Genomic DNA, 23,792 nt, shown 5'->3' with positions numbered 1-23,792 from the left:
ACTTGCCTGAAATGAGAAACTTATTTGAAGTTAACAGTGTAAGACCTGAAGACTGTCATGAAGATTATACTTTGTACTGCATTATTTCACACTTGTGGATGGTAGAGCCAACAGTGACTGCTCTTGATTCCAGATGGAACCTTCTTTCAGTGACAGTGCCCATCCATTAATAGGAATCGTCATAACCTTCTCCCAGGAACCAGGCTTTGATCCTATCACTCTGGCTGGTTTCTTTCAGACAGTACATCTCACTTTGCATTTATAACCTCAACGGTACATCAAGGGGGAACTGTGCTGATATATGACCTGACAGACAGCACCAGGCCACTTCTTCTCAGCACTTTCAACGGGGACAGGAGATTCTCACGGTTTGGAGAAGATGTGCATCTAAGGGACCTGGATGGTGATGGATTTGGTAAACATGGACTTGTAACAATTATTATCATGTTTCATTTGTGAAAGGTCTAAAGCTACAAGGCCCGGTGCAAAAACCATGTGACCCCCTTTTATTAGGGCCTGCGAAAATAACCCACAACTGTGATCATTTTCTCCAGAATGCTTCATCAGGCCTGGGTGCTTAAAAAAACAAAATGGCTAACAGGGTGCGGGGAGAATGGTCCAAAGGCACATAATGAAATTCTGTTGCTAAAGCCTAGTAGGTCTGACCTGGAGGCTCAGGTCAAAACATCTGCTCAGAACAAAACATCTGCATCATCTAGTTGTCCCAGATGGGGATGTATGCATGTGTGTATCAAAAGATGCATCCATTCAGTTCAGTGGTGACTAAATGAGGTATCAGCAAAGCATCAGTGTTGGTTGCCCAAAGCCAGTCTGCCTTCTGCATCAGCAATATCAGTAGCCAAAAAGGATTTGCACTTGTAGAATTCAACTTTTTTACCTCCCGCTGCCCCCACTGTAGCTCAAAATGCTTCTCCGAGTAGCAGAGCATTTTAGCAACAGCATTTCTGGGGGCGTTTTGACTACAGCAAGAAGGGAAGGTGAAAAAGTTGAATTCCACTGGTGGAAATCCCTCTGCCTGTGGAAACATATAAAGTGGTCTGGGAAAACTTTCAGAGGTGAAAATAGAAACAGAAAAAACAGTGTCTTACATGTAACTTGAACTTTCAGTGTTTAATTGAAAGTTACAATTGGATATTCTCAGTGAGGTCAGAAAGGGGTCTTTTTCTTTCTTGAAATCCTTTCCATGAGAAATAAGAGTAAAATCAGGTCAGTTTCACACCAGAAGTAACTATGATGGTAGAATAATGTTTTCACTGTAGCTGGATAGCATTAAAAAGATTTATAAAGGACATGCAAACCCTGAACTGAAAAATGACAACTTCAGGTAATGTTATATTGCAGTGCACTTTGTACCTTAACTGTGCCTGTATTAATAAGTAATTGCACTGTCGATACTGTTACAAAAATTAAATACCCTTTCCTTTATGCCCAACTAATTTTCAGTTGCTGTAAGACTGCATAGGTGTAGGTTAGACAGAACAATATTCAGTAAATACTGATCTGCTAAGGTTGTATGTCTGCTTAATTAATCTGTTTATAAGTTTTATCCTAGATTGATTATACCAAAGCATTTGATATATCCAACCCATAGTAATTTTCATAACGTTGGTCAAGTTTATTGTCTATTATGAATGATTGCAGATGAGATCATTACAGCGTCACCTCTTCGAACAGAAGGCATTGTGGATGGAATGTTTGGAAGACATTCTGAACGTGTTTATATATTTAGTGGAAACCAGACCACTTCGGGGAATGTGACTGACCACTGCAAGTCATGGACCTCCCCTTGTCCTGAAGACTGGGTAAGAAAACAGTAAGAGCAAAGTTAGCAAATGTTACTTTGTAGATGCCTATCAGCCTATATACCTGAGTAGATACATCAATAGTATCAGCAGGTGATATGTCTTATTCTGAACCTGGCCCTCATGTTGACCAAATTTTATTTTTATTTTTTTACTGTGTATTTTAAAGCTTGTTTTAATATTTTTGATTACTTGTTGCCTCGGAAACCCGACGTTTGGGGGAAAGCAGCATGACAATCTTGCATAAAATAAATGGATATACATTTAAAAATCTAAAATCATGGGGCTAGGTACAGGTGAGGCATATTTTTCTGCAGACCTGAGAGAAACGCCACCCCTAAGCTTGTTGGAATATACAAAAAGAAAACTGGGTTGGGAGAAGATTGAAATTTCACAGTACCAGGTTGTGAGATCTTAGTTGCTATTTTGAGGAAGACAGGTGGGGGAGGAGTGGAGAGTGCTCTCATTGCATAAAACAGGCAGGGAAAGATGGACCTGTTGCAGGTATGCATGAACTGCTGTTTCCTGCTACAGTGTGAGCCAGACAGGCAGAGGCAGTGGCACTGCAGGTGGACAGATCACCACCCTCCCATATATAAGGCAGGAAGGTGGGGGTGGAAGTACTGAAAACAGGTAGGGGAGGAGGAGCAGCCACTACCAAGCAGAAGAAGAAGAGATTCCCCCAAACAAGTCTCATAGTCCCATGCTTTCTGAAGTGTAAGACCCAGATGCAGTTAGGGTCTCAGGGTAATGTTGGAGGCCATATGCCTGAGCCACTTGCTGAAAGTCTGGATCTGGGTTGTGCTTAGTTAGGATTCTTGCTAGAGACTCTGATGGATGCTGCTTTGGGTTCTGTGAGGGAAGAAAAGTGGGATATACATACAACTGCATTAAAGTGTACATGTCTTCTGAAAAAATGCTTTATGCATTTAAAAATTGGTAACTTTATTTACACTGACATTTTTCTCCCCTTCTCCAGGCAAAATATGTGTTAATTTCACCTGAGGTGAGCAACCAGATTTTGAATGTGTAATGTGCTATTTAGATTGAAGAATCCACACCTTAAACTCATTTATCATAGATCTGAGAAGATTCTCATGTATTAAAACTGTCAAATTCAGTAATACCCTGTTTCCCTGAATATAAGACATCCCCGGAAAATAAGACGTAGTAGAGGTTTTGCTGAAGTGCGAAATATAAGGCATCCCTCGAAAGTAAGACATAGCAAAGTTTTTGTTTGGAAGCATGCCCGACGAACAGAACACAGAAAAATAAGACATCCCCTGAAAATAAGACATAGCGCATCTTTGGGAGCAAAAATTAATATAAGACACTGTCTTATTTTCGGGGAAACATGGTAGTTTGCCTTTAGTTTTAAAGGCAACGAATATTCTAGGTTAAAAAATTGCTGGATTAATTTACAATATCATGTGATTACTATTGTAGTGATTTTTCCGATCTGAGATGTTGCCACCCTTCACATTCTTTCAAATATATGAAAATTGCAGTGAGGAACAAAATATTGGGGGTTTAACATTTGGTCTAAGACCGTAAATAAACTTGATTGATATTGGGGGTTTGGAGAGGTGGCTACCCAACAGACATGAACTAAGACTGTTTAATCCATTTGAATTCAGTCAGATTTATGCTTAAGTATGTTTTAAGTTGAGGCTTCAAGAAATTGGGGTTGTTTGAAGTGTCAAAACAGAATTTCCACCTTATTCAAATGGATTAGAGATCCTTAGCTGTTCTATTCTTCAGAGTAAGCAGTTTTGCTTTCACTCACATAATTTGGAATGGCTTGTTCTGTTGGCATCCCTTAGGTAGGGCACATGACTTCTGTTTGCAAATGATGCTCTCAGGATTGGATTGGCTGATCTATTGTTCGATAGGACAGCGTGGTTGTGGTCTGGATGACCTTTCGTTGCACCACGCAGACATGAAAATGTTTGGGACAAATAATGAACATTTAAAACTCGTTATCAACACAAATGTTTTCAACCCAACTTTTAATTTCAGAGAAGATCAAGATTTGGAAGTGCTGTGGTTACGGTAAAATCTGGACAAAAGGTAAACAAACTAGACGCAGGGGTGCTGGCTACTTTCCATAATATTTCTCAGCTGGTTTCACTGTGCATCGTGTGATAAAAAAAAGACCAATATCATAGATCAGCAGGAAGAAAGGTTACATGTTGCCTACATCTTGTACTCAAGAAAATCTGTAGAAAGTAGCTGAAAACAAGTCACTTTCCACATTATTCCTTTAAATTCATTAGTACAAAATGGTGTTTTGAATTTCCCTGCTCTGATAACATTTCACGAGCTTCTGCCTGTAGAGCAGCGAAATACAACATGGGCATTTTGCATTATTAAATGTTATACAGGACAGATAGGAGATAATACTGTGGCCACATCTGACTCAGCTCAGATACAAACTTATACTTAATGTGGGATCTAAGCTTTGTCTCTATGACCAGTGCTGTATCTAGGGGGACAAAGAGGCTATCAACCCAGGCAGTGGTGTAACTAGGCAAACTGGAGCCCTGGGCAAAACCTGAGTTTGATGCCCACCCACGCACGTGCCCGGTGCAATGCGCGCACACACCCCAGCCCCCTTGTAGCTATGCCTAGTGGCGTATCTAGGCAAACTAGAGTTTGGCGCCCCCCCCCCCCCATGGGCAGCCACCCTCCCCCACTGTGACCAACAATGATTTTTTACACCAGGTCGTTTCAAAGTCACCATCACATTATAGAACATGCCCCAACTCACAAATCTGAACACAGCAATAGGCCATGCCACGCAGTAGAAATATTTTTTTGAAAACATTTTCAAAATGCTTTCAAAGTGTTTTATTACTGCTATGAAAACATTTTATGGCGTTGTATCCAGTCCCCCCAATTGGGGGAAACAGCATCACTTTCAATGTTATTTAAACTGGGGACCCCAGATTCTCCCTTTAAGGTGGATTTAAAAGGAGAATCTGGGCTCCCTAGTTTAAACAAGTGATGCTGGAATCCACCCCCAAACAGCATCATTTTCAATGGTGTTTAAACTAGGGAGCCCAGATTCTCCTTTTAAATCCACCTTAAAGGGAGAATCTGGGGTCCCCAGTTTAAACAACATTGAAAGTTATGCTATTTTGGGGTTGATTCTCCCCCACCCTGAAACAGCATCACTTTCAATGCTTAAACTGGGGACCTCACATTCTCTCTTTAAATCCATGCCAAAGTGGGGGGGGGGGTTAAAAGGAAAATCTGGGGAAATTTGGGGGGTGCCTGCTGTCAGGGGTGCAATTGTTAAGCTAGCAGCACCAAACTTTCAGGGTATCTTTAGGAGAGTCTCCTAATGATACCACCCAGGTTTGGTGAAATTTGGTTCAGGGGGTCCAAAGTTATGGACCCTCAAAAGTGTATCCCCCATCTCCTATTAGCTCCCATTGGAAATAATGGGGGATGGGGCACCCCCTTTGGGAGTCCATAACTTTGGACTCCCTGAACCAAACCTCACCAAACCTGGGTGATAGCATCAGGAGAGTCTCCCGAAACATCCCTGAAATTTTGGTGCTGCAGTTTTTGTGCCCCCCACAAGGGGGGTGCCCTGGGCAACTGCCCACTTTGTCCAATGGGAGGAACCCAGGGACCATTTGCCTGGGTCACATGGGGAGTACATTTTGCCCCCATCCACCTCACCCCCCACAGGCCTGGCAAACTTCTTCAAATGCACTAATGCCAGCATACACAGGCAGAGACAAGACCAGGGAAGGAACATACCCTCCTTAGCCTTGTCCCCACCCTCAGTGTGTTGCCAGTCTTGGCACAGTCAGCTTGAAGGTGCGGGGGGGGGGAGGGGGGAGCATGGAAAGGGAGTTTGACTGGAGATGTGGGGTGAGGAGGGATGCAGGGGACAAGCCCCATGCATTGTTTTGTAAAGGCACACCACTGTCTATTACACACTTGAAAATACAGGGGGTGGGGATGGGTGGGATATTTAAAGCTAGCGGTGATGGTGATCTAAAGAGGCAAAATAATTATTTTATGTTGGCAATGAAACACTGTAAAAAAGTCTTAAAGTAATAATGCTTTTTCCCTTGGTAAAATGCAATTCTGTACTATTTATTCGCTGCTTTTTCTGTCTTTGCAGAATGCAGTTGTAGTAGCTGCTGAAAGAAGTTCAGTAAAAGCCCGACTTAGTGGAAGACTTTTTATCTACCCTTTTTAAATGATCACTGTTCTCTATCAAGTGTGCTTTTCAGTGAACTATCCAACAGAATTATTTCTGCTTTTTTAAAACTAAACTAGCTGAAAACTGCGGATCATTATAATATCATTAAGAATATGAACAGCACTAACCTTTTCAATTAATAAAAGCTGAGGACATCTCTGAAAGTTAGTAATGTTCAGTTTAAATGCATACAATCTCTCCCTCCCCCAAATGTTTTGTAGCTTTCACCTGTTGTATGAAAACTCACACCACACTTACATAGAGTCTTAATTTAAATCTTTATTGAGCAGCACAATACATTTAATTCTCTGGAGGAAAAAATCCAAATGAAGCTTTAACACATGGGTTGACACAGAAAATAAATTCTGAAAGCAATAGTATATATCCCACCCCAACCTGCTGATTTTTTCAGTGCTGATCTGAAAGGGAAACATTCCTTCATCTATATTCCAATGGTCCATGTCCAAGAATTTGCAAAGTAATTATTTCTTTGTCTCACCAGTGTCTGTGCAATTTGGAGTGATGGGAACAGGACTGTAAAATGGGCTCTTCCTCTAGGAATTGACAACTGACCAGCCTGCATCTCTCATTCTATGAGAATTTAAATCATTAATATACAGACAATGGCAATTCTCAGCCCAGGTCACTATTTCTTTATTTGAGCCTTCAACGTTCATTTTTTTCTACCAAGTGCAGAGTCAAAGTGGCCCACCATGGCGAAATCAATATATTAGATACCACGATTATTATTAACCTATGTTATCTAACAAACCTACGTACCATCAGTAAACTAATCCACAGCGAAGAGAGCAGAGCAAGTGATAACTGCTTGGCCCTTGATGGCAGTAGTCTGTTCCCAAGCATCATATATTTCAGGACACATATGACAGTTGACTGGATAAGAGTTTGAATTTACAAAGCACTGCAAGATGCATACGCTGCATCATAAACTCAGCTGGGTTTAGAAGTTGCATGTTATGACCTATTGGAGATTTCCCTATAAATAGTTTTGACTTTTAATGAAATGCTCTCCCTTTCTTTGCAAGTCAATTTTTTTTCCAGATTTTCTGTGTATTACTTAGGTTAGTGATTGATGACTATATTGTTGTTTGGAATCACAAACCAATCCGATTTTCTGCTGGCCTGTCCCACATCAACATGCAAACAATAAAACAGTGACCCTTTTTGAGTAGCACTTTAGGGTCATTTAGAACTGCCACCTCAGCGTATGTATGACAAGAGTTTCTCCCAGTTAAGAAAACCCTCCAAGCCTGTTCTTCTGCTGTGCTCAGTTCAATGGAGTGCATTTATATCAGTTTACCAAGGTAGTTAAAATCCCCACCAATCAGCTGTTAAGAACGGAGAACTAGAAGGGACTGACTCCAGCCTTCCCTTTCCCGACAGAATGTCAACACTGTTGAGGTGTGTCGAATATTGGTCACTGTTCCCATGCCAATCGGGGGCCGTTTATGCATGCACTACTTACCTCATGGCTGTTTGCTTCACAGCAGGGGTTTTCAGCAGTTTTGTGTTTGCGCAGAGATTCTCTTGCAAAGTGTCCCTAGCTGAGCTGATCCACCATTTTGCCTGCCTGCTGCTTCCTTGTTATTTCCATGCAACCTCCACTTGGGGAGGTTGTCTGCTGCTTCCCCCTCCCCCCCTGATCTAGCATTAATTTGCCAGACCATGTCAAATTTCTTATCAATTTCACTCTTCAGTGTGACATTTTTTAAAAAGTCCTCTACAGAAGCTCTCTATGGCCAGGAGCCTGAACATCCAGAAGGTAGTAGGTCCCAGTCTCCAAAATGCCACCACTCCTGGTGTCTTCCTGAAAGGGGCATTAATTTGCAGTTGAAGGAGCAGCGGCCGCTGGAACACAGCCAACAAGGAGTCCCTGCATATTTGTACAGGGAACAGAGTCATCTAGCTATTTGTAACTCAATGATGATAGAAGCAGAGTAATAATAAAGAATATCATCTGAGCAAGGGATAGGAGACAGTCTTTCCTTCTCACATGGAAATGGAGAAATACACTAAACAGGTATAAGCAAGGTTTTAAGAAATAATGCCCCTTCTTCCTATGTAAAAATAAACTACTAGAAACAATTTGAATGGAATATTATTATTAGCCTTAGTGAAGGCCAAATAAAAAAATAAGAAGCATCAACTTTAAAAGTGAAATTTAAGCCTGCATAGGTTCACTTGCTTGAATGTCTTCCTACTGTGGTACAAAGTTCTGTAGGATTCTTCTCATTTTGGTGTTTCTAGTTGTACTTCTTTGGCACATCCTGAAGCCAGCTCTTAAAGACTTCTATACTTTTATTATGAAAATACAGGTAAGGATCTACAGTTATGAACGAAAACCAAACAGCTCTGATCATTGGTTGGCAAGTGTGCTTCTGCTTGACCCAAGAGATTCTGGTCTGAAGTCATTTTTAAATTCTATTTTCCCGTTTGCGAGATGAGTCCTTTTCAGCAAAGTCGGGATCTAGACCGAAAAGAAAGGCCAAAAGCATACTGTAGTCACAACAAAGGAACTCCAAAATCCAGAAACTACATTTACTAAATTGCTGTTTAACTGCTCTATGTTGGAAGAATGGACAATATAAAAATTATTTATATTTATGCCTTAAAGTGATTATAGTTTCCCAACTCAGCATTAACACTGTTATGAGAGCCATAGTAAGAATTAAGAGATGGAGATTAGTAACCTACAGAACTCTCATGTACCAGACAGAAGGATGAGCTATGATCCTGAAGGTCACTACTTCAATTGCAGTGTAAACATCAAGTGTTATTATCAGAGAGTGGAGTCGATTCAACACTTGGCTTGTTCTCCACTGTCTGAAACACACTGCTGAGACCAGACCCTTTATAATTCTCTCTCTCTCCATGTGATGTCAAGTCACAGCTGACTTATGGCAACCCTGTAGGGTTTTCAAGGGAAGAGTTATTCAGAGGTGGTTTGCCATTGCCTGCCTCCATGTGGGCTGGCAGAGAACTGTGATTGGCCCAAGGTCACTCAGCAGCCTTCATGTGGAAGACTGGAGAATCGAACCCAGGTCTCCAAATTAGAGTCTGCTGCTCTTCATTGCTACGCTATACTGGCTCTCATATTTTACTGTAAAATTCTACTGTAGCAAAAAGAAACGACATGATGGCTTGCCAGTAATATATAAAAGGAAATGAGGATATCTTCCTCCAACAACAAGCAGTGGTAGGGTACAGTAACCACTGAAAATGCAGACATGAAGGCTGGTTCCACACAGCGCATATCTCGCATGCAGCAGCTTATCAGGCAGGTGAATTGTTAGACAAAGCAGTCATCAACAGGTTGTGACAATAGACTGTACAGTATGCCTCCATCAGACGGTTAGAAGAGGTGTAACAATATTGTGAAAAAAGGTAGAATGTACTATAGCTAAAAATGAAAGTATAACAAGAGAGAACTTTGAATATATTGATATACTGTATTCCTCTCCTAAGAGGATTTAGGGCGGTCTGATCTCCAAAACTGCAGATGCTTTGGTTAACAGGACCCTCAAAGAATCAGCAGTCTAGACTTGTCTAGACTGTGCTAGAACAGTACAGCTCTTGCCTCCCACAAAATTAATACAACAAAATAGACTTAACTGAAACAGATAGGATGGGGGCATTTCCCACAAGTCCATGTCTAATCAAATCTTATGTGCACAAATGTCAAAAAGGCAGGTCCATTAGGAAGAATGTGAATTTTATGGAGAAAATCAAAATTCCTTAGTGAAGATACTTCATATCAGTTGCTTGCCATCTAATTCAGGTTAGACATGAACGAATTTCAAATGTGCTTCAACACCACCACTGCTCGAGTAGATCAGACATTATCCTTACAGCTGCAAGAGGAACACGGCCATATTCTCCTCATGCAAGTTATTTCTGTACAGGAGAGATACCAACGAGCCAGCGTAGTTGGGAAAAGATGAAAAGAAGGTTTAGCACAAGACTACACTCACAGGTGGAGGTAACGAAGGTTCTAGATGTCGTCCCAGAAACGAAAGCAGGCGCCGCCATATGAGGCCACTACCGAGGAACATGATTCCTGTCACCAGCCAGAATGCTCTTCTGTCCTAGTAGTGTAAAGGCACACATTTAATGGTGGTGTCCTTTCCTTCAAAACAAAATCACATCCTCAGTCCTCCTACCACCATCTTTTCTTCTCACTCCTTTGCAGGTTGTTCTCTAGAATCGTCCTTGTTCAACTGAGGTCATACAGCTTGAAGCCACTGGCCACCAGCTTGTTTTATTAGAAAACTAGGCATCAATGGGGTGATAAAGGGTACTAGGCAGTGCCCCAGAAAACATCATCATATGACTCCTCCTTTGCCCATCCAACCTGATCTCTTCCACAATTTCTAGCTCCCTGAAGCTGAAACCTCCTCAGACTAGTCTGGGGACTATCCTTAAGATGAGGGAGCTAGAGAAAGATAGTTAAAAAGTTTGTTTTTTTTGCTTCCCCCCTCTCAAAGAGGCCACATGGTTCAGTGTTTGACTTTTGCTGGCATTCTTATCTCTAGTAATCCTTTATCCTAGTAAGTATTTAACCAAGCCACTCATCTGTGAAGTCACACTACCAGCTTCCTTCAGTACTGCTACAACTAATATACGTATGAACTAAGCATTATAAAATGTTGTAAGTACTACCTACAGCGATTAAAAAGATTTTTTTCCACTATGCCCACATCCTACGGATTTAACATTCTCTGATGACCACCCGGTGCATCAGAAATTAAAGCGGTGGATTTAGTTTTTAATCTTACTCTATACTGACACCTGAGGAACGCACCACTGGAATGAAATCGCACCACAGGTAGAATCGGCAGCATTTGCGTTTGTGTGTTCCAATGAAGCCCCCTCCCCATAACCTGTGTCTCACCTCTTCAAATGAGGATTCCAAATTCATTCCAAAGGCGACGCCCATCAATCCAAAAAGCGAAAGAGAAAAGGTACCCATGGTCAACTGCAAGTTCAGCCTCATCATCACGTTACGGTGACTAAAGAGAAGAACGATTTAATCAGTGCCAAGATGAATTTGCCATCAGTGCATCTTTGATAGATCTGGAAGTGTCTGGGGAATATTTACTAGCACTAAACAAGGGCCGCAGTTCCTGTCCCATTTAAGGTGTAGAGGTGAGTACAGAAATGGGATATGGCGAATCACTGGTTATTTGGACAGATTTAAATCTCTGCTCCCTCTGCATCCTTTGTTAAGAACTGACAGAGTAACAGTAAATGTTTATGGCGTTCATAAAGAACATGACTTTTCAGTTATCTACTAAAAAGAACACACGGCAAGCACGCTTACTGTTACCTTGCAACAATACTTACAAAAGGAGCAGAAGATCAGAAAAGATTATTGAGTGTAAACCAGAAGCATTATTGTACATTTAGCACTCCTCTTCATTTAAGGCTATTTTATAGCTTTCTGATACTGCACTTACTCTAAGGAAGAAAAAAACAAGCTTTTGACATTATACAACATTTGCAGTAAAGGGCCACCCGTATGAATAAGGGGAATACTGTTTTTATCCAGAGGACAAATTTTGTTCATCAAGCCAAACCCAGAAAGACTGAAAACCACTGATCTTTAATGTAATGAAAACAAAATTATTTTAGGTTACATGATGTATGTATTGCCACTTCTATGCAACAATCAATGCATGACTGGATTGTATGAGATGCAATTTATTGAAATAAGCAACGCACTTTTCACAGTTAAAACTGCAATCACTGGCTCCAACTGAACAGACAACCAGCTAAATAAACAGGAGCAATACTGGCCACAATCTTCAAGTGGCTTTCCCAAGATCTGTCTCAATGAGCAGCTAACCTGTCTAAATTGATAAAGATGATACTTTCAGAGTCATCGATCAACATCCTGAGTTCACGAGTTTCATTAGCAAGATCTTCTGCCTGCCTGTAATAATTCTCCAATAGCAGCTCCATCTCCTCTGCGTGGTCAATTCCAGAAGAACTCTCCTCGCTGTGAACAACAGTAACAAGGGGCACCAAAAGAATGCAAAGCGATATTAGTCCATGTTTGTACTTAGAGGCTATTTAGGGGGTAATCTAGAATAGGTTATTATTGCCTCTCACTGCTTGAAAGTTTACTTTCAAAAAAGAAATTAAGCACCCATACAGATACAGCATACACTCTTACAATACACTCAGTTTAAAGTTTTGTACAGCCTTGCAGGAGCAGATATCAGCCTATTTTGAATACAAAACCAGGGTAGAGGTTTATTGGCTTTTCTGATAAGTTCAATAGCTGGTTGTTAGGATACTATTGTGTGCCTTGGAAGCTGAACTTTAACGTATCACACTTAAAAACCATGGATTCTGTTCTTCATCACCTCCTGATAGAGAGAGTTTACATGGTTCAATGCCAGGCACAGGCACCACGAAGTACTCCATGGCTCCTCATTCTTGCTGTAACTGTGTGTGTGTGTGTGTGTGTTTAAGGGCCATTTTATGCGATTGTTTTGTACATCTTCTGGAACACTTGTTTTTCTAAAGGAAAACTTCCAATCCCACAACTACAAATGTTAGAAATGAGGTGCAATTCAGACCAGTTTTATTTTAGAATTCACTGTCTGGTAGAATTCCCCTAGGACAGGGGTAGGGAACCTGCGGCTCGAGAGCCGCATGCGGCTCTTCTGCCGTTGCACTGCGGCTCCATGAGCTGAGCCGCTGGCTTCATCCTTGCCCGCCCTGTAGGCAGCAGGGCGGGCGCATCAATTGCCCACAGCCGGCTGGGCCGCGCCGCGGGCTTCCCCTCTCGCCCGCCCCGTTGGAGCAGGGCGGGCGCTTTCCCGGCAGCCGGCAAGGCTGAGCCACTGGCTTCATCCTTGCCTGCCCTGCAGGCAGCAGGGCGGGCGCACCAATTGCCCGCGGCTGGCTGGGCAGCGTCACGGGTTTCCCCTCTCGCCCGCCTTGTTCGAGCGGGGTGGGCGCTTTCCCGGCGGCCGGCAAGGCCGAGCCGCTGGCCCCATCCTTGCCCGCCCTGCAGGCAGCAGGGCGGGTGCATCCATGCGCTTCTCAGAATGAGGGGAGTAAAAGGTAAAAAAACCCAATATATACAGTATTATCTTTATTTTAAATGTCAAAAATTATTTGCGGCTCCGTGTTTTCTTTTCCCATGGAAAACGGGTCCAAATGGCTCTTTGAGTGTTAAAGGTTCCCTACCCCTGCCCTAGGACTAGGTTGCCTTGAAGGGTCCTAAAAGGAAATATACTCTTCAGTTTCCTTGTTTCATAGAAGTCGCAAGCTCCTTCAGTAACTTATTTCTACTAATCTCTCACTAGAAGATAATGTCAACCGCTGCTACACCATGAGCTGCCTTCACCCTGAGATCAGGATTGTTGGGATGACATGGTTGTGTACCATGGCAACAGCAATAGTTACAGCTGGCCGTCCCCAGTGCAAGCCAGTGCCTTTGGGAAATTCAATAGTACAAATAGTTTGCACAAGAGTAAGCAATTCCTTACGCCTCCTTCTGCCTTTTGGGGAGATTAGTCTGAACCATCTGATGTGTGCTCCTTGAACACATACTTGAAGACATGCCAGTGTATACTTACAATACTTGTGGGTCTGTCCATTTAGTTAGGCACAGCTCTTCTATGAGTTCTTCCTCATCCAGGATTTGCAATATTGTTTCCTTAAATACTTTAATGTCTGTTTCTAACTCTGACAAGCTAAGGGAAAAGCACAGGAGGAACAATAAAACTTTTAGACACTACCGAAGTCACTTAACTGTTTCTTAGTACTTTTTGGCTAGCTCACTGGAGCCTGATTGAGGATGTGCTAGCCCTGAAACCCCTCCTTAGCAAAGTGGCTCTTTGAGTGTTTGGTGGGTGGAATGCCCAGAATACTCAAGAAATGTTAGGGGTCTCCACTTGTCCTACCAAGATGTATAAAACGGCTATTGCACAGACATAGCTAGGTTCCCACTGAGTATGCAAATCCACACCCTTGTCTTGCAATTAGATGCTATTTTATTATCTGCCTTCCCCCCCCCCCCCACCCCCCCAATTATACCAGGCATCGCAGACACGTTTGTGAGAAGCTCTTGTTTGGAGGCTGTCTTTAGCTACCACAAAATAAATCAGAAATTATGCAACAATTTCAGTGAAACTCAGGAACCCTCTTTTAAACATACTGCTGAAAGGTCTGGCAGCAGCCCAGTGGGAGCCTGTTCGGTTGTTTGTTTATTTATTAGTCTTACAAGCCTCCCTTCCCCAAACAGCCTCAAGGCAGAAGTTGCCCATCATGGACATCTTCATTTATCTAGCCATGCAACTGTGTTAAATAATCATATTATAATATCAAGGACAGAAGTTTACAGTCTTGTCCATCTTCACAATCATTCAGTGAAGGAGAGATTACGCTTTCCATTTTACAAATGTAAAACGGGTTGAGAGACAGATGTTCACTCAAGATTCCCCATTGAGCAGATGATGAACATGAACCTACAGGGACTCCGCCCAGTCCAGTATAATACTGCACCTAGAATAGGGTTCCATTTCATTAAAAACCTCTAGATGTGGATTTTCTAACCATTTCTAATTGGGTAGTTTTGAAAAGGGCAACAAAAGCCTTCTTACCTCTTTCCGTTTTGTAACAGAACATGAACTTTACTCCGATCCACAGACAGAAGCTTAGGATCCACTAAAGCATTCAACGTCTCAAGTATCTGTGGCTGCAAGCTGCTAAGTCTCTCATGCAGACAGCCGATCTAGATAACAACATGATCCTTCATAAGAATCAAAACAATCCCTTTTAGAATGCCTTGGGAACTAAAAGGTCTCCCTGAACTAACAGGTAACAATTAGATACTCAGTGCCAAGGTACTTAATTTAGCATCAGTAAGCAAAATCACTGAGCCATCAGCCAAAACCCTAACCTTGGGTTTTTCTCTACAAATTTTACTCAGCATGGGCCACGAACAGGCCAATGAAGCCATTAAACAGTGTGTGGCAGATATAAAGCGCCAATCGGATCTAACCAGGTCTCCAACCCTTATCACCAATGAATATATCTAGTTATATGACACACTTCTGTTACAGACTTCTCTCTGTGATACACCTCTGAAGATGCCAGCCACAGATGCAGGCAAAACGTTAGGAACAAGATCTACCAGACCACAGCCACACAGCCCGGAAAACCCACCACAACCAGTTGAATCTGGCTGTGAAAGTCTTCGACAATACATAGTAGACCCTGTGTTTTTCAACTGCCAGTATCACAAAAATATACATATTAACTTTATTTCACCACTGGCGTATAGATTTCCAGGTTACCTCTCCTTGCTGTTTACATGATAGCAGTCCTGACACAATATACAACGCTGCCAGATTTTGCATAGCAGCAGGATGGTCTGTGTTATTAAGCAGCCTTAATAATCTGATAGTTATAGCCTTTTATTTAATAATTTTACACCCCTAAGCCTATTCCCTTTTAAAATAGTTTTTATAGTCATTTTAATATATTTTAAAGCTTTTCTTCCTTTTTAATACTTATACTTCTATTCTATTGTATTGTTTTCAATTTCTTATTGTCAGCAATTCTTTTAGATATATATACTGACAAGTTCAAAACATTAATCTTTTAGTTACATTTTATTTACCTTATGCTGGTTTATGACCGTAATAAAGATTGACTGGTCACTAAGCCAGATGTGTGAATCACATATACACATTAGTAAAGGGAGCATGTGTATGATACAAATCCCTTAGAGTTCCCCTTTTCGCTTTCATAATTTAATGAATTACTGTCAACCTTTGACTACAAATTAATTTGGAAGCACGTGGCCAGGTGGTAGGGTGAGAGAAACACATCTTACCATGACATTCTCTGAAGATGCCAGCCATAGATGTGGACATCAGGAGTTAAAACTATCAGACCACAATCACCCAGCCTGCAAAACATTTATCCACTGAACATTTTGGGAACCAAACTGCAGTTCTTAAAACTTTACAGCCAGGGAACGTGCATTGCCCCCATGCTCAGGAATACATAATGAACAGTATTTGTAAACTGGTTATATGACCAAATCATTCAAATTATTGTGGTTGCATTAATAAATAAAGCTACTGCTTTTCACTTAAGCCTTAATTCTATTCCTACCTGCCTGTCACTTAGCCCAGGGATTACCACAAACCATTACTCTTGGTAGACCAGGAGCATGCTCACCCAGTATTGAAGTATTGCTTCTATTGCTCTGAATTCAAAAGGTAAAGAATAGGTAACTAGCTGGCCTTCCCCAGCCAGCTGAGAAGCCAGTTCTTGGCGTAGCCATTTTTCCATATTTGCATTGCGATAGTCTAAAACTAGAAGGAATTCTGGTGTTATCACTGCCTTCAGAAACTGAAAGAGACAAGAGAGAATCAACTTAACGAAAGAGTACACATGATGGATGCTTTGTTCACATTACTATTTAGTACATTTTAGGTCCGTTGTACATACAAATTATTTGCATAGCTTAGATTTATATGGCATCTATAGCGATCTCGGGTACAGAAAACAGTTCAGCATTTCTCGTCATGTAAATTTTTAGAACTTAGTTTTATCTGTTCTCATTTTGAAAGCTGACTGATGCTCACATAAAACAAACATGAGAATGGACTAGAGAAGAGAGCAAGGCCCGAGTGGTCAAAACTCAGGTCGGACTTGTGGCACAGTGGATGGTGCATTAGGGAATTTTGCCACTGACACATATCTGAAATGCACCTAACCATTCTGTCAGTGTCACACAACATCCTTTGTCATAATGGGAGCACACCTGAGGGATCTCTGTAGCTACACCCACCCATGTCCACTCAAGTCGGTGGGCTTAGAAAGCCATAGATTTGCACTGCTTCCTAACAATTTTATTCAGGACTGGTTCTTATGTGTGTATCACATCTGCACGGATAAAGGAACAGCTGCACGCTTACATCCATTCTCAAAATAATCCTGTTGTTCCTGGGCCATATGTTCACTTGATGCTGAAACCGCAGGTCTCGTGCTTGAAGACCCAGCTCCTGGTACAATTCTGTTTTCTTTCTTTCTGCCAAAATTTAAAAGTTATGTGAGATAAGAGCACACCTCAGATCTACATAATAATCAAGTAGGCAGCAATCCTTTCCTCATAGGTGTAAGTCAACTGGGCTCAGTGGGGCTTACTCCCAAGTAACTATGCTCAGGATAACATGGAAAGACACTCCAGTAATACAAGTCCCAGTGAATGAAACTTGTTCCCTGTGGATCCAGCAGCAGGAGAGCAGCAGTGGCGTAGGAGGTTAAGAGCTCGTGTATCTAAACTGGAGGAACCGGGTTTGATTCCCTGCTCTGCCGCCTGAGCTGTGGAGGCTAATCTGGGGAATTCAGATTAGTCTGTACACTCCGACACATGCCAGCTGGGTGACCTTGGGCTAGTCACAGCTTCTCAGAGCTCTCTCAGCCCTACCTACCTCACAGGGTGTTTGTTGTGAGGGGGGAAGGGCAAGGAGATTGTAAGCCCCTTGGAGTCTCCTGCAGGAGAGAAAGGGGGGATATAAATCCAAACTCTTCTTCTTCTAATCTGAAAGCAACCATGCTGATGTAGCAATAGGCAACATCAGCATAAGGGCCTCTTGATGTAAGTAGATAATTTCACATTTTGTTCTTGGGAAACAAGGTCTGAGATTTTACCTACCATATGAGCTTATATTGCCATTTTTGTCAAATTTCATCTAAAAGGGAAAAAGAAATATTGGAGTCAGTTTTTCCAACACTACACCACTATTGAAAAAAAAATAATAATCTGGATTTATCTGCAACATGAATTCAGTCAAAAAGAAGCCAGGTACTGAGAGATGATCTTATCACTCAGTTTGATGTATTCTCCCCCCATCTGTTTAATTTTCAGATTTCCTCAGATGAGCCCCGGAGACTTGAGTACATTACAGGTCTCAAGGGGCCACTGGGACAAATTAATTGTTCTATCAATGAACTATGGAGATGAATGTACATAATACAGGGAACAAAGAGTACAAGCAAAGCACCAGACCAAGGTCTCGAGCACTATGTGAACCAATTTATGCACTCTTCCCTATTTCAGCACACTGCAATTTCCTCCTATTTAGTTATTTGGCCAACTGCTATTTATGTAGAGAATATGCAGTGGCAAACCGTGGTTTAAACAATCCAGTTTGCCTGGAAACCAGAACCCTGAGAAAAGATCAAGTTGTAATATGCAGTTCTGATTCCCAGACAAAACTGCGTCCTGGACAAGCCACTATTAGTTTAATTTTCATGAAATTATGGTTTTGCTGAACTACAGAAGAGGAACAGCAGTATGAGTAACCAGGAGAGTGCAAGGTTAAAGGGGTTAATTCCAAAGAGTTCAGGCCTGTAAACATGTTTCAGAAAGTATTTTTAGTTTTGCATTTCAAATGTAACCCTGCGCATCTTTCTCCATTAAAACTGGGCATGGAAAATTAGTGTTAATGCTTCCTTTCTGATAACAAATCAGGGGAAACTTGGAGACAGGAGATGCAATTTTTTCCCAGAGCTTCTATTTGCAAGTCCCATTTTACTACCTTATGCTTACAGCATGAGAAATGGAAACAAATTCACACAGTATTTTATTTCCTAGCACGCATGCTTTTAGATGTTCAGAAAATCTGAAGTAGTTCTAAAATGCGGGGTAAACAATGAAAAATGTACACTTTTTATTACAGGAAACACGTTAAGAAACTGGTCCTTTTTAACAGTCTCTTGCCAATTCAGTGGTTCAAGCTGAGGCCTAACAAAAATTATGGAAGCTTTTCTCTTTCTGGGAAACCGAGGTCAAGCTTTAAAGAGTGACTTAAGGACATGAAAAGTAGTCACAGGTACTAAGCAGATCACTGAGCTTAGCAGTTTCAAGGCTAAAGAAACAAGGAGTGTGCATTTCACCTTGTTAGTGCAAAGAATTATGGGACAGGGGAAGTTTCGGGCTTGCTTAATTGGACCCTATAAAGCTGTAGAATATATGATCTGAACTCACCTCATTGGTTCAGTCAACTGGTTAGCAACATAGATGATTGGTCAAGTGACATCACAGGCTATACTTTTGATTGCTCAACTAGAATCATGCCAATGAGAGTTGGTGGATATAAAGAAATATTCTTCAATCAAGTTTTCATCCTCTGTCTTAATTATATCTAACTTTGGGACACTACTTGATTCTGGATGTGCCAGGTTGGCAACTGTTTGGAGGACTTAAGACAGTGAAACTCTATTGGACTCAGTCTTGCCAGATAACATCTGAATTGAGAACTAATATTTGTAGAAGTGCATAGGTCCAATTTGTAACTTTATTATTTTATCCTTATTGTTTACTGATCTTTTATTGTATCCATCTTTCAATAAACCACTTTAAATATACTTTGTAGTGTTCTTGAGTTTCATAACTTTAATCTGAATCCAGAACTTTAGCCCTGATTGGCTACGACTATTCAAATAACTGTTTTCTGGAAGTGACCTACCTTGCAGGGTTGGCTTTTTGTTCTTAGATCTGGGAGGGTTAAAGGCTTGGTTCCTTGTCTCTGGCTGACAGGGTAGTTAAGGGGACTGGTGTAGAATTACCCTAGAGCAGGGGTAGGGAACCTGCGGCTCTCCAGATGTTCAGGAACTACAATTCCCATCAGTCTCTGTCAGCATGGCCAATTGGTAGGGGCTGATGGGAACTGTAGTTCCTCAACATCTGGAGAGCCGCAGGTTCCCTACCCCTGCCCTAGAGAGTCACACTTCAGTTGTTTCAGTTCTGTCTTGGCCAACCCCTCACCCTTCAGGAGGACTTCAACTTTAAAGTCTTTTGACAATGCACTGTTGAGGCAGTGACAATTATATAACTGCTTCCCTTCCTTATCTTTATTCCTACTGTATTTACTTTATTTATTCTGACTCTTAGTTGGTGTGGTTTTGTCTTTGTTTCTCCTTATGCCCCTCCATTGTCAGTTGATCATCCGGGGAACTGCTGAAGGAATGAGATACTGGAGCGCCAATGGGAATTTTACTTGACAGGGTTTTTAATTGCATTATGGGAGGGCGGTATATAAACCCAACCAATAAAATAAACAAACAAACAAACAAACAAATAAATAAATAAATTGTTGTATTATTACTTTGTCAGCCCCCCGGAGTCTAACTTTGGTTGGGAAAGGGCAGGATACAAATCAAACACAATAAACAAACAAAAGAATAACAAAAGAAATACACTTGCCACAGAAAATACAGGAGCCACGCTGGCTAAAGTAGCTTGGGACACCTCTGTAGTCAAGTGCCGAGAGAGATCACCTGAAGAAGGATGAACAGGAACCATTACTTTTTGAAGAACACTTGTTGACATAAAGCAACAATCTAAATCAGAATGTGAAAATTTGTTTTGTTAACAGGTACCACACTGAAAACCTATCAATTTGTTTATGCAATTAATTAAACCAGCCTTTATTTGCAAACAAAGGATTCACATCCATTACTGATGACACCCAGGGGTAGGGAACCTGTGGCTCTCCTCTCTATAACGCACAGAGTCCAGATAGGGCAAACTTTGAAACTGTACTATTTTCTGCAACATTGCTGTAGAGCATTTTTTGTACTGGAGAGATTTTATTCCCGATATGACAACAGACATACATACACTTATGGTAAAACAGGAATCTAATCAACAGAAACTGTGTTATACCTGTTTTTATTTATTTGTTTGAATGTTAGGCCTCTCTTCCTTGACAGGCTCAGAGCAGTTTATACCAATTCTATCACACACACACAAAACATCAATAAAACATTCCTACGGAATCCCAGCTCCATCAAATCTGAGTAACAATATTCCAATACCACCTCCCATACAAAACATCTTTACATTCACATCGAAGAGGAGGGGGGGGGGAAGGGACGGGAATGGGAGATGGATAAGGTCTGGTGAAAACAACTCCATCTTACAGGCTCTATGGAACTGTACTAGGTTCTCTAGAGCATATATACTATTGAAACTGAACAGATTATACCATAACAAGAAGTGGTATAAACTACCCCAGAAGAACAGGGGTTGGGAGATTCACAGACCAACTTTCTTCTTGGACATGGGCTCATTACAACAGATGGTCTTCTTCACTTGGCCTCATCTCTCTATGCTCCTCCCCCCAATGGACCAGGCTTGTTTTGAGTGTTAGCAAGATGACATATGAGAATAGCTCTGAACACTTGAAGCACGTTAGTACTGATTAGTGTTGCAATACAAAAATTAGTGATTAAATATCTAAATACTGTCTCCGAATGACAGAAGTTAATCATCCTAGACAGTACTTTTTAGGTTTCCAAAAAAAACCTTAGGAAAGTCTTCTGAAAAGTTTTCAAGCCACAGTGTCCAGCAAGAAAATAATATTTTCAACAAGCAGAATTAGAGGAACCTCTAAAATCTGTTTAGATGATAACCGGTCAATCAACAGGTCATAAGAAAGCACCAATTTAGATAAACACTCAGATCACTTTCAAATGGACCCATAACCACTCATTGACTTATTCCTCTGCAACAAGAGTAGGCAATCAGCACACCTACTTAAATGTCAAAAGTCCATCACATAGGTAACCAACACAGACATTAGTTACACTATCCATCCTGGAAAGGCAAAACAAACACTTCCGGCCTATGAATATATTTTTATTTGTTTCTCTGATATCCCGTTCTTCTTCCCAGTAGGGACCCAACCAAGTGGCTTATATCATTCTCGCCATTTTAGCCTCACAATAAGTGTGAAGAAAGTGAGGCCGAGATAGTGTAACAGACCCAAATTCACCCAATATGCTTCCAGGGCAGATTCGAACCTTGGTTTGGCAGACCCTGTTCTGGCATTTAACCATTACACAACACTGCCCTGGCTGGTTCATCCTTATACGGGAAATACTGCAGGTGGCCCTGTGTCTGACCCAGTGGGCATATCAGGCTACCTGGGTTATTCTGATGGCATACTCTTGCATAATCAAAAAGCAAAAGCAGGTGCCTCTAGCTCTCTTATTGATTCCTTTTCCTGCAGGTTTGCAAATTACACGCCACCACTGCAAGCTTGCACACGTGTTAAATTTGGTGTGTACAAACTTCCGTTGGAGTTGAACAAACTACGCTCCAACCTCAAGCATACTCCAACTTTTACTGCATAAGGGATTTATGTCTGAGCAAGCATATCTGTAGACTCGAGCCGCCCAGGCAGCACCGAAGATTCTTGAAAGTGACCGGGAAGGGCACCCTCTCTTGCGCGGGCACGCAAGACCCAGGATATGACTTACTTGCGCGGAGCAAGCCCTGACCGCTCGGCCATTGCAACCGGCATTTCCTGGAGATGCCAAGAGCCCCCACAGGCGCGCTCAGCAAGCGGAGCGAGGGCTCCCCGTGGAGCCAGCGCCGGTGACGACTGCAGTGGACCCCAATGCAATAACTGCACAGCTTCCTGGGCCGCAGCCCTCGACTGAGCACCCGCGCGCAGTCCATTGCAAGTGGCGTCCCGACGAGCCGCGTCCCGGGCGCTCCGCCCCCTCGTGCCGCTTGCAAACCACGCGCGCGCGCAGTTGGCGCAGGAAGGGGAGGCGGGTTTTGCAGGCACCCGGGGGCAGGGAAGGGAATCTGTTGTTTAGGGATTGGTGCCTCCTCCAATCTCTTTGCTTTTCCGTGGGTTGGGAAAGAAGGGCTTGGCTAGCCAGCGCATTGGAGCCATTCAACTGCGCCTGGCCAGCGTCGCGCATCATAGCAGTGGACAGCAATAATCCACTTTGAAATGTTCAACAGCTGCTCATTAAGAGCAGGTTTGCAGAAGGGGAAGCGGAGGCATGAGTATTTCGTTGCATTCAGCCCCACGTCCAGCGTTTTCGTGCGCCTGTGGAAAGCATCCCGAAGAGAGAAAGTTTCAGAGAATTAGGAGAGGGAATGTGTAGGTATTCGTGTAAAGAGTTGCATAATTTGCAGAGATACGGAAGCAGCATCCAGTAAAAACAGAGCCAGAGATACTTTGAGTTGCTTTATGTAGAAGTTTACTAACTTAAAGGGTTCGGTTACACATGGAATAAAAACAAATAAATGCTGTACTGTTCTGTTACATATTTACAGTACTAACTATACACTTAAGATTGCATTTTGCTCTGCTAGAACAAAGAAAATAAGTTAACTTTACAACTTCTGATGTAAGTACTCACTAACTAACATATAAGCAATGGGCATCTGACTGACCAATAGCTAATCAACAGGTCAGCTCATTACAATATCACTTCATCCTGTTTACATACAAATAGATGTTCATCCTGTCATGTTGTGACAGTCACTTGCAAATATCAACAAAATGCATCTGTTCTCTGGTTCAAAGTGTTTTGCAACTCCAAACAAGGTCTCTCCTGTTCCTGGACCGCTGGCGCTGTCATAGGGGACAAACCCCTGTGGAAAAGCCAGGTGCCGGTCCAGGAAGAGATATCACTTTCTTAAGCCAGCCAATCTCCTGCATTTGGGCCATGTTTTGTGTTTTTGAGTTTAAATCCAAGTGAAATGGGGCAGCTCCATGTTGCAGTTCATTTCTTTCTGAAAATGTAAACACAATTGCGCGGGCAAACTGTATTTCTATAACCCTTGCTGTCACACAGAGTATTATGGTGTGCATGCATCATTAAAACGTTTCCCTTAACGGAGTAAAAGAGAAGCCAGGTCCGTGCCCTGAAGAGCCTAAAAA

General features: G+C 42.0%; 2 protein-coding genes across 4 annotated transcripts in view; one reads left to right on the top strand and one right to left on the bottom strand.

The window, feature by feature from the left end:
• Positions 1–6,213, top strand: part of GPLD1 (glycosylphosphatidylinositol specific phospholipase D1) — a 44,498-nt gene extending 38,285 nt beyond the window's left edge. For all 3 annotated transcript variants that reach the window (XM_048508094.1, XM_048508091.1, XM_048508093.1), the window contains 5 exons: positions 239–415; positions 1,663–1,823; positions 2,803–2,829; positions 3,843–3,893; positions 5,965–6,213. In XM_048508094.1, coding sequence (XP_048364051.1) covers positions 239–415; positions 1,663–1,823; positions 2,803–2,829; positions 3,843–3,893; positions 5,965–6,042 — 494 coding nt within the window. In that variant the 3' untranslated portion in view covers positions 6,043–6,213. The remainder of the gene's footprint in view (positions 1–238; positions 416–1,662; positions 1,824–2,802; positions 2,830–3,842; positions 3,894–5,964) is intronic.
• A 91-nt stretch (positions 6,214–6,304) lies between these two features.
• Positions 6,305–22,612, bottom strand: MRS2 (magnesium transporter MRS2). Its single transcript, XM_048508096.1, has 11 exons — positions 22,369–22,612; positions 20,309–20,382; positions 17,756–17,792; positions 17,016–17,128; positions 16,273–16,446; positions 14,685–14,815; positions 13,659–13,775; positions 11,912–12,064; positions 10,958–11,075; positions 10,038–10,151; positions 6,305–8,533 (listed from the first exon to the last, which is right to left on the bottom strand). Exons 1-11 carry the CDS (start codon positions 22,568–22,570, stop codon positions 8,423–8,425), a joined length of 1,344 nt encoding a protein of 447 aa, XP_048364053.1. The 5' UTR covers positions 22,571–22,612; the 3' UTR covers positions 6,305–8,422.
• Between the last annotated feature and the right edge of the window lie 1,180 nt (positions 22,613–23,792).

Source organism: Sphaerodactylus townsendi, linkage group LG09 (assembly GCF_021028975.2).
Source record: "Sphaerodactylus townsendi isolate TG3544 linkage group LG09, MPM_Stown_v2.3, whole genome shotgun sequence".
In the NCBI taxonomy this organism is placed as follows: Eukaryota; Metazoa; Chordata; class Lepidosauria; order Squamata; family Sphaerodactylidae; genus Sphaerodactylus; species Sphaerodactylus townsendi.
Note: the sequence above shows the minus strand (reverse complement) of the source record. Positions and strands in the feature narration are given on the sequence as shown.